This window comes from Cygnus atratus, chromosome 2 (assembly GCF_013377495.2).
Source record: "Cygnus atratus isolate AKBS03 ecotype Queensland, Australia chromosome 2, CAtr_DNAZoo_HiC_assembly, whole genome shotgun sequence".
Lineage (NCBI taxonomy): Eukaryota > Metazoa > Chordata > Aves > Anseriformes > Anatidae > Cygnus > Cygnus atratus.
This window is the reverse complement of record NC_066363.1, coordinates 29,303,733-29,314,770: the sequence shown is the minus strand read 5'-3', so window position 1 is coordinate 29,314,770 and position 11,038 is coordinate 29,303,733. Positions and strand designations below refer to the sequence as shown.

The following is an 11,038-nucleotide window of genomic DNA, read 5'->3' as shown; positions in this document are numbered from 1 at the left end:
TTGTTCCATGCATGAAAACCACATTTTTTTCACCAGCATGTCTGAAATATCCAGTGTACCATAGCAAAAGCAGCACAAAACCAAACACTCCTCTTACTCTGTCCCACATCCCCGGCAACAAAACCTCCACAAGACCAGTAGCAGGTTTCATCTGAACCAAAACACAACAGCCTCCAGAGAAAGGCTCCTCTCCACAGGCAGAGAAAGGCTTCTCACCTACACAGCACGGCGACTGCTTTGTACCAGAAAAAAGCAGCCTCATGAGCTATAACACAGTCTTTGCTCTGCCCGCAGTAGGCTTTGTTTCTCTCTCCTAGCTACGTTTGGTAAAGGAGGATGACCCATTTCTTTTGCTTCTGCTCAACATTTGGTAGCTTGTAATCCCTGGAGAAACAAGTCCACGTAACTCACTCTGCCTATGAAGGGTACGTTTTGATAAGAGAATGAATATACAGATACAATCTTATTTTATCACGTGGATTAAAATAATGCATGGCCGAATAGATCAAAATAACGCAAAGCTGAAACTCTCACACTGAAAATTACGTTTCACCTAGAACACAATGAAAATCAATCTAAAAAAGATTTATTTTGACATTATTTAGAAAATTGCCTCGTTCAACTTGCACGTTTTGGCACAACCTTCCTCAACTGTAGCCTTCGAGAAACAGCACAGCTGAACCATGGAACAACGCCTGTTGAAGTCTGTCAGATCTGCAGCCCACCCAGAATGCTGCAAAACCTAAATGAAGCCAGACTGGAGCATGGCCAGAAGGCAAACCTCGGCATCCTCCACACAGGTGATTCATGGCAAATAAGGCTTTTCCTTGCTCCGAGTCTGTAGCCACCCATTCCGTTGCTCCTGCAAAGACACAACCTTGAGCAGAAACAAATCATCAACATCTACATCTCCAAATGGAGATAAAGCCATTTCCCTATATTGCTGGAATATGGAAAAGAAATAAATTGGAAGTACAGAGATAATCAGATACCATGATAGTAAAAGTAGCCAAGATAAGGACTCTGTCAGAGTATCAGTAAGGATTAAGCTTTTAGAAGGTAACAGTGGAACTGTCTGAACAAGTATTTTTTTTCTCTTTGTTTTAAATAAGGCTTTAACTGATCAAAATCCAAATCTGATTGGGGGTGAGGGGCAGGAGGCACACAAAAAGCAAGAATCAGGGTTTTAATAAAATGCTTTGCTCTTTGCTGTTATTCCACAGACATGCAAACTCTGCAAGTTTCCTCTTGCAACTGTGTCGTCTTATCAAAGGTAAATCAGACTTGGACTAACATCCACTTCTGACGATCTGAATTAGGATGCTTTGTTTCATGTGCTTTTTTAAAAACACATCACTACTAAAACATCAATTCTAGTCAGATGGAAAAAAAAAACAGAAGAGAATAGATCCATTTTGAAGCACTTTATTTGAAGAGTAAATTTTATTTAAAGGTCAGCTCTATCAACCAAGACATAATACTTGTGCTTATGAAGAAAAATGAGAACAGCAGAAAATCATACACTACACACAGGAGTGTGCACCACACACTAAACACACTTGGATACTTATAACGGCTTTGTTACAATCAGCAATACTTCTCTTTCATACAGAAAAGCATTCACTTAATATACTGAAGACAAAAAGCTACCCGAAATCAACTAGCTACCATGTTTAATTTCTCCCTCCCCCAGACTTCATCTCCGTATGGTGAAGAAAATGCAGCTTATCTTTGCTGAAGTTGTTTCATTCCTTCCTTTTCTTTGTACACTGTAGACCAGAGTAGGGCAGTCGACATCTGCACACGTTTGGAGCTATGCATTTTCCTCCATGCTGACAAGGTAGTTTACATACAGCTGAAATGAGACACCAGACACACAGTATGTCTTCTGCACAGCACAGGATCGTTTTTCTTCTTTGTCTCACTGTACTAGCAGAATTGTTCCCTGGAGACTACACAGGGACAGTATAAATAAAAGCATAATGGAAGAACCGAAAAGCAATGCCTCTCAATTTATGGCCTCGTGGCCTTCACTGGAATATAGCCACAGTACGGCTAGTCTTACTCATGCTCCATTCTCCTTTTAAAATACTATCATTTCCATTGCTCTTTAAGGTACAGACTATTTTTAGATGGATGCCTCCATGGGAGTGAGGGACCGATAAAAATTTCTGCTGAAACGTTTTTCAAGGCAGTTCTTGGATCTACGCATCCACGAGGAAACAGTTACCACATACTTGCTGCTGCTTACACATTGCCCTTGTGTTTCCCCACTCCTCTGAAAGAAGAACGGCAATGGGGAACCGAGCAGGCACAGCTTCAGTTGTCCCCCAGCTACACACCAGTTAAGGAAACAAATGAGAGGGCTTCAATCTGCTTATGAGTGCCTTTGCCAAGAGAGGTCAAACTGGGTAGAGATCTATGTAGTTCAGGCACAGTGATTATTCTGACATTAAGAACCTGAACATTTCCACCATTTTTCCTGGTGCAGGGAGTGGAACCAAGTATTTCATAGTTTCTCTGCACGCCACGTTCTTATCTTTTAATATCACGCTCTATCACAATTCACCATTGAATACAAAGAACAAGCATTTTCCTGATCAAATGGGAACGCTGAAGTATTTATTTGTTAATGTTTGTTTGACAATACACATATTGCAGAACTAATGCTAGCCAATTTGGACTCCCAGAGCCACACAAATATTTCATATGCAGGAGGACTTAATCCACAGACTTTGCACCCATCCTATCCAGATCAAAAGCAATGTTTAAGTGAGCTGTCTCTCAGTCTCCTAGAGAGCAAACAAAAAGCTTTCATTTTTTCATCTTGGGATTATTGCCTTTAGCATCAGGGCAGAGCTGTTACTGGCATACAGGCCTACGCAGCTCTAGGTAGATTAAAGGTTTTACAATATTCATCTGCTTCTGTGAATCAAAATTTGGTAAAATGCAAGTGGTTGTTCAGCAGGAATGTCAGTCAGAACTAATCCTCATAGAAGGGTGAGCGAAAGCTGGCTGTAAAGAGCACCTGGAATTGATTCTCCCAATTTATCCCTGAAGCTCACTTCAAGCAAGTTAAACTTCTCCACAACCATAAAATTTGATGAAGCTTCTAGCCCATGTCAGTAGTGTTAGCATTTCTGTAATGGCCATTTTTAGTTCTTTAAACCGTGGTTTCAGTTTACAGAAAATATTTCCGAAACACAATATACACTAAGTAATGAATTTGGTGACAACCAAAACTGAATCTGAAGTTACTTGAAGTGGAAAAGCTCTGTCTTTCTGACCAATGTGAAAAGCCACCTATTCCTTATGCATACACATAAGATCTCTAGTATGCAGAAAAACCTCTCATTTACTCTTCTAAAATACTTTTCTAGCAGCTTTGTTAGGCACTGAAGATTTAAACACTATATTGTATAAATCACACAAGTAGAGAAATGGATACAAGAAAAATGTCAGAAGTTATTTACCTAAGTGACATGCTCCACCAACCCATCCAGCTGGACAGCTACAAATCCCAGGAGCCACACAAGCTCCATTATTCCGACAACCTTGAGGACAAATTGCTAGAGAGAAAGAATGGGTAAGCCAGCAGGATTTATAAAACTGATATAAAAGAATCCTGACAGAATGAAATATTCAGGATGATACGAATCAAAATGGCAAAACACATTTTCTTCCAGGTCAGATGCTCAGCTGGTATTACTCTAAAGGCATTTCCAGGGCCACGGGAATGAAAAATAAATAAATAAATAGAAATACAAACACACTGTGTAAGATTTTTTGTTTAAATGTTGACAAATGTACACCTTAATGCAGAATCATTCGTGCTATTTTTTTGGAAGACATACCAATAACGCAGGTCCCTCATTTCTGTTTCAGTGCAATGACATTTCCATAGTTATTAGCTTCTTAATTTTTTTAAAAATGCTTTTGTCACTGCACTTACATTTTCATCAACATTTTCTATATGTAAACACACAACGCACTACGTATGTCCCATGCCACGATAACGTCATCTCATCATCCTACTTCACAGCAAAGCAATGCAAGCATCTTAACTGAGATCTGAGTTTCTTCAACTTTTCTCCCAGGTGAAATACAGGGTTTAGTTTGGTTTAGGTTGTGTGTTTTTTTTAATATAAATCAAATTAGTAAGGCTTCTGCTCTTGAGAATGCAGTGATAAAAAAAACTGGGACTACTTCAACGATGTATCTAGCAAATTATTTTTGTTTTTACTGCTCTCTCATCAGAGTCCATCAGGGCTTGTTTACAGGGCTTAGGGACTGTCGGCATTTAAGCGGTACAGATGAAGCGTGTGAGTGTAAATACTCACCCTCTTGGCATCTTGATCCTGTCCAGCCAGAAGCACAAAGGCACTTCACAACCCCGTTGACAGAGATGCATTCCCCACCATTTTGGCAGCCTCCTTCACAGCTTACTGCAGAAGGACAGCATACACACTACGTTTCAGGAGCAGCATAGGAAATTGAACAGATACCTTTAAACAGCTGGCCTACCATCGACTACTCGTTTTATCACTTCTGCAAAGACTAAGATTTTGACTGTTCATAGCAAGGCACAGCTCCATCAGAAGTTAGCAACGATGACGGAACCATGCCAATCCACCACCACGCAGTTAAAATTAAGCACGTGCATAAATGCTTGTTGAGCATTTAACCTGAGAGTACCAACTAACAAGTACGATTATGGTTACGGCACAAAATTGCGGTGCCTCCCCACCCTCAAATAACTGAACCGAATGTTCAGCTGCTACACCACCGTAACTACTGCCATGCACATTGTTATCGATCTAGCCAAATCACAGCTGGTAAGTCAGCAACACGTGGCCAAGAATTCACATATTTCCTTCCCTGAGCGTTCCTACACATAACAAGAGCAAGAAGAGAAGGGGATATTACTTTGACAAATAAACCTATGACTATAATGCAGCTGAGTGGTGCTTTACCAAAGGTCAGCTAAGCAAGTCTCCTCATTTCAGAACTGTTCTACATGTCAAAGCCCTGAAGGGCTAATTAATGAAGCATTATTTATGCCAGACATATGACTGGTATCAACTGCATAGTGCACTATCATCTCTGAAATATGGCATAATCGCTGTTCTGTACAATCAAATGCATCCTTCCACAAGAATGAATGTAAATGTATACAGCACCTTCACTTTACGGGAGAAAAGCTTCTACCCTTCATTATAATGATGGACAGTCAGGACGCCTGCTTGATGCTTCCTAGGAAAAGCTTTAAATCCCTCTTCTACCACCAGTTTTGAGCATGAATTCAGCTAACAGATTTTTGGCACAAAGGCTGAATATGCAAGGGCCCACAAGTTTACTCTAGCACAGCTAGAAAAGCTCTTCAGAGCTTATTTTCGTTTTTCTTTACCACACAGTGTAAGCTGACGTATTTAATAGCACACGGCTCTTCACAGCAGGTTTGCACATCCAGGCTCCGTAAGCCACAATACTGCACCTTACAGGTGACCACAAGCACATCCTTTGCCGCACAGGGAGAACACACAAAACACAAGCAGCACATTTGCTTGGATAGAGATCCAAGTCTAGCCTATGGTAATAACATAAACCAATTCCCTATTCTGCTTTTTCTGTTCATGTAGTATCTATCACGTTGCTTCCAATTCAGACTCTTCTGAGAAGGTCAAGTTTTCCCTTCCACATAGACCCTATCAACATATGCTTTCAGCTGTTTTTAAAGAAATAATATATATGTACACACACACACACACACACACCCTATTGCTGGAAAACAAAACTGACCATGCTCCACTTCACCTCATTGCTGTCAATACTGTAAAATCTACTCAAAATGAATGGTAATTTCTCAATGCATTACACATTACTGTTATACAGATCTTCATTAGAAGACAGCTCCTTATCTTTCTCATTTGTCTTTAACGTTAACAATTTTGACATTAAAGTGTTATCACTAGCATTTGAATTCCCATTCAACCTAGTTAACATCCCAGAGCCATGATTTAAGGTTCAGCAAACTTAGATGTCACCATGCTAGGTAAGCTCAGGTCACACTTTCTTCATGAAATACCAAAACCCCCACAGACAACCCAACAGCAACAAGGCTTCAGAGAGCTGCAGAAGCCAGTCCACATTAGGTTATGTTTCAAGTAAGCTCTGGTAGCTATTTAACATTAGGAAGGAAATACAGCAAATGCCCACGGAATAAACACCAAGAATAAGCAGAGAATCCAGCGAGGTGCTTCTGGCTGCTCCGACTGCAGTTAGAAAGAATGCTTAGCAAGTTCTTAGCATGGTGACCACAGCCAAACTAACTTAACAGTACCTCTTCATAGAGAACTCCTGGCAAGTTTTCAAGCGATACACAGAGCCTTTTCTGCCGAAAGAAAAACAAAGATTTCTTTTCCTTCACTCTCTTGGGATATCCTGCCTACTACGTTGTTTTCCCTTTAAACTGTTTTGAAGTTTGCTTCACCTTTTATCGCAGAGCTCAGGAGTTATACCAGTAGTCTGGTGAGTTCATAACAAAACAACGTTTTCTTGGATCACCTTTTCCAACCTGTGCATATATTCAGTAGGCTTCACAAAACCATAAAAATTGGTCTTTGGTACTCCTCATCTCTGCCATCTCCCCTTACCTATCAGCAGCACAACGCTACTTGTAACTTTAGCAGCTTGCCCTCAGCATTACTATCTTGCAGGTACATAAAAGTTTCAAACACCTAACACTGAAATATGTACCTATACAAATCATCTGATGAAATTAATTAGAAAAAAAAGTCTGCTCTACAGCTAAACAGCATTTAAAACACAAAATATTTACAAACACATAAACAATGCATTTACAAGGGAGAAAATCCTCTCAATTTCTCACAAGAAATTCTCAAACAAGAACAAATACATATACTCCACACTATTATCCTGCAAGCACACAGATCCTCTAGGATGTACATTTTTTGACAGTACAGTCAGAGGTCTAAGAAATTAAGGTCATTATTTCAAAGAGCATTAAGCCTGCACTTGAGAAGTCCCAAATCCATTTTGTCTGTTTTCAAACTTGGAGTGTTTCCAAGCTATCACTTGTTTGGGTTTTACTCACCCTTATGACAGTATCTACCCCCATAGCCGGGTGGACATCTGCATTTTCCAGGCCTCAGACATTCCCCACCATTTTTGCATTTTGGATAACACGTGGCTGTAAGAAAGACAAACAAACCTTGGTGAAGCTTACCAAAGCTAATACTTAAGTACATGAGAAATGTGCATTATTTTAGACTGTGAGTACTCAGTTTGTCTTCACATTTCCTAAGATACGTTTGCTCTGCCATCCCACACTGCCGATGAAAAAATTTCCATGCACAGAGAGATAAGTCATCACTTCCTTCTTTGTCACTCTCTTATTTTTATTTTTTTTCCTCAGCTGGCCTCTCAAAGACCTGTCTGAAATGCCCATTTAGAAATCATCCAAGATGGATGTAACTTCTGTCATAACTAAATCATTTGTTGGGAGAAAAGCATCTGCGGCCATCCTAGATTCCACAACTCTTTCATTGCCAGCAGCTTGGATGTGTTGTTTAAGGCATGAATAAGAAGCTCAATTTTGCAAATCCTTGCTAGGATTTTCATAAATCATTCCTCAGCCACCTCTGGTTTCTGAGAAAACACACATTTATTCACACCCAAATTTTAGGAAGCTATGTGTTTCAGAGAGTCTGATTTGAATTACCTACAGGTGCGAGATGAGCTCTCTGCATGACTTTGCTTTGTCTTTTGACTGGATGAGTGAGAAGTCTTGACGAAGAGGAAAAAAGTAAGCACTGAGTAACACCACACTGCTTGGTGGCAACATCAGGGCAAAATCCAACTGAAGAATACATTAATATCTGCACAATGAATATTGCATGCAAATAAAGGATACAGACACGTATGAAAGGAACATTCAGCACTCAGCACTGCTTAACTGTTTTACTAGATGCTTTCAGTTCATTGGAAATGCCATAAATTAAAATATCTCCACCTCGGGAAAATTCTATTTCTCTGTTGTTTTTTTTTTTTCCCAGTTTTATAAGGCTTATTTTATTTATGCTAAAAAAACATACTAATATCAGTATCAGAATACCACTGTGGAGTCACGTACAGAGCAAGAGAGCATCTTTGCCCCGACGACCTAACAGTTAAATCTGACACCACTTACATGAAGAAAACAGCAAGAGGGAAGAGCTGGTGTGCAACAGAAAGGAACCAGAAGAATAGCAATGAGATCCCAAAAGCACAGCTCTGTGTATTATGCAGTGCTGGAACCCTACACCACTATTCTCATCTGCTAACTATTACCATTTGGACAGGCAGATACTTTCCCATATGGTTGGACTAAAGGTTGGACTAGATGAACTTAGAGGTCTTTTCCAGCCTGAGTGATTCTATGTTTCTGTGTATTTATAGAATTTATAGAGCTGAAAGCTCTCCGTAAGCCAAACACCTTTTAGAAGGCATTTCAATACTGAGCTGGGGTAGCGTGAAAGAACTTTGTCCTGAAATCTGCAGCCTACAAACTGCACATCTTCTCCTTATGCTCGTTTTACACTTTGCCAAAATATAAGCAACTGCTCTTCGACTTCCCAGAATAAGCAAGGCTGTATCTCCAATACACGGGAGGAATCTGATCTGCAGCTTCTCGCTAGAATAAAAGCTATGCTAAAAACACCCCGAAGTATTTTGCAATATCCCAGTGACCAGTGAGCTCTCAGGACAGGTAGAACCTGCCACCACAACATGCTTGCCTGGCATGTCACTGCAATCCCACGTGGAGCAAGAAGGCTAAGCAGTAAAACTCTTCTTCTGAGAAATCCACTCAACCAGAGAGAATTGCACTAGGAAGAGTCTTGCTCAAGTTTTTCCCTCTATTATGTCCATGTTTTGCAATTCCACAGGTTCGGTTATTTCACAGCCTATACTGAACAAGGATCTGTGCATGTTATTATATCCATTTAGCTTGCAACCACAAATTCCAGTTAGAGTTTGAAGACCATCTATTTAAAAGCAAAGAAAAAATAACTTTTTTTTTCCTAACACTGGATTTTTTTTTTAAATGACAGATTTTCTCCTTTCCATCTGTATTTTCTCAACAGTCAGGGAAGACTAGAGACATCACAAGCACTTTTTTTTTTTTACCCCACTATTTCAAGACCATGGTATTAACATAAAAAACACAGCACAACCCCACAACCCCACCACGCACACAGAGTCAGATGGACATGTCCCATCTTTCATTTCTATGATTTCTGTGAGCAAGAAGAGGAAAATAAGAAGTTAACTCAGTGGGTTTTCTTGACAGAGCAAGGGATGAGGTCTCATTTCTTCACAGTTGTTTTCTCCATTGATGGCCTTATCGGAGCAAGCAGTGGTTCCCTTAACAATAGCAGATCGTTCACCACTCTAGCTCATAAATAAACCTGTGTCTCTGATGATCTTTCACACCTCCACTAAAGCCAGGCAGGGCTAGAGTCCAACATTTGTCTGGAAAAAGCTCTCACGGCACCGCTACTCATCCCCACTACGCAGTGTGTTACCGGGCACCATAACCCACCGCCCGCTAACCCTGGTTCTCCATAAACCAGCGCTCCCCGAGTGACTGCAGTACGAGGTGAAATTTTCAGCACCTGTCACAGAAGTGGCTCAGGACGCTCCCTGATGCATCCCATTTCAAAGTTTAGAAGAATGACATTTTAGATGAAGTGCACTGAGAACTAGGAGAAATACAGTACAAATTGCATTACCTCTTCCTACAGGACAAGACATAAGGCAACAGAGCTTCTCCTGATACTGAGTTGTAGCAATTATTAGCCACAGTACTCTAGAGTTCAACTTTTGAAGAAAATTAAAAATTGGGAACATTACACTAAACAGGGTTTAAATTGAAACTCTTCTCGCTAGCATTTTGTGCATTGAGCAACACTTTCAGAAATACTTCATCTCCCCTTGGAGACCAGCAGGAACAGACCTTTCCGTTCATCCCAACTTACCCACCACAGAAACGGGGTGTGCAAGCAACTCCGTGGGTAAGGTTATATCTAGGAAATAAGCTCCTGTATTTTTATGAGCATGGCGTGCTCTGAACAAACGGGGGACCCAGCAAACAACCTGCTTTCTACACACATTTTTACCTTTTCCTCAGCACTCATCTCACCAACCCCACCCGGCAGCACCGCCTAACGTTGCTCAGGTCCAGACAGCCGTCAGCCCTCCAAAGGCATCAACCCTTGCCCAGGGGGGTTTACACTCAGAGAAAACGGCAAAGGGAAGGCGATGCCGAAGCTTATTCAACAAACAGGTATTTAAAGGCTCTTCAGACGATAAAACGCGACCCGCTGAGGCACCACCATTTCACACCCAAGCGAGCATCTTCACCCACCTGCTGACTGCCGGCTGCGCCCTCAGCACCGTTCCCTTCACCCTGCCTCCATCCACCCCACATCACCCCCCTCCTGCCCCACACCCGAACCCCATCCCCACACCCGAACCCCATCCCGTTACCGTGCTGGCAGAGCTCGCCCTCGTAGCCCTTGGAGCAGAGGCAGGTGCCGTTGCCGAGGCACAGCCCGCCGTGCAGGCAGCGGGGGCTGCAGGCCGCCGCCGGGCCCCAGCCCCAGGGCATGGCAGTCCCCCGGCCGGGCTGGGCACCGCCGCCGCCCCACAGCCCCCACAGGGCCAGCCACAGCACCAGCCGCCGGGGGACCCCCCCGCCGCCATCACCGCAGCCACCGCCGCCCCCGGCCCGCCGCGCCATGGCCCGGCAGCTCGCCGCCGGCCCGCTCCGCTCCGCCGCCCGCCGCTCCCGCTCACTCCCCTTTCTCCCCCCGCTCATGCACGCCCCCCTCGCTTTTCCCCCTGTCAGTTTTCTCCTCCTCCTCCTCACCCTTTCACCCCAGCCCGTCTCACACACCCCCGGCTGTCTGTGAGGGGCGCGGGGCGGAGGCTGGGATCCGCAGCTGGGGAGCTAAGCGACCCCCCAAATAGTGCCGGG

The 11,038-nt window shown here is 42.6% G+C and overlaps 1 protein-coding gene across 1 annotated transcript; it reads right to left on the bottom strand.

The window, feature by feature from the left end:
- Positions 1 to 1,416: 1,416 nt before the first annotated feature.
- Positions 1,417 to 10,801, bottom strand: LOC118247332 (von Willebrand factor D and EGF domain-containing protein-like). Its single transcript, XM_035545167.2, has 5 exons — positions 10,549 to 10,801; positions 7,115 to 7,210; positions 4,341 to 4,445; positions 3,474 to 3,569; positions 1,417 to 1,855 (listed from the first exon to the last, which is right to left on the bottom strand). The coding sequence occupies exons 1-5, from the start codon at positions 10,799 to 10,801 to the stop codon at positions 1,746 to 1,748; spliced, it is 660 nt and encodes a 219-aa protein (XP_035401060.1). The 3' UTR covers positions 1,417 to 1,745.
- Positions 10,802 to 11,038: the final 237 nt, after the last annotated feature.

Excerpts from the sequence above, each read along its gene's own strand:
- LOC118247332 (XM_035545167.2), bottom strand. The coding sequence starts at position 10,801 with ATGGCGCGGCGGGCCGGGGGCGGCGGTGGCTGCGGTGATGGCGGCGGG. Across the intron at positions 7,211-10,548 it reads GGGCGAGCTCTGCCAGCACG|CCACGTGTTATCCAAAATGC; the intron begins GTAACGGGATGG and ends TCTTTCTTACAG. Across the intron at positions 4,446-7,114 it reads GGGTAGATACTGTCATAAGG|TAAGCTGTGAAGGAGGCTGC; the intron begins GTGAGTAAAACC and ends GTCCTTCTGCAG.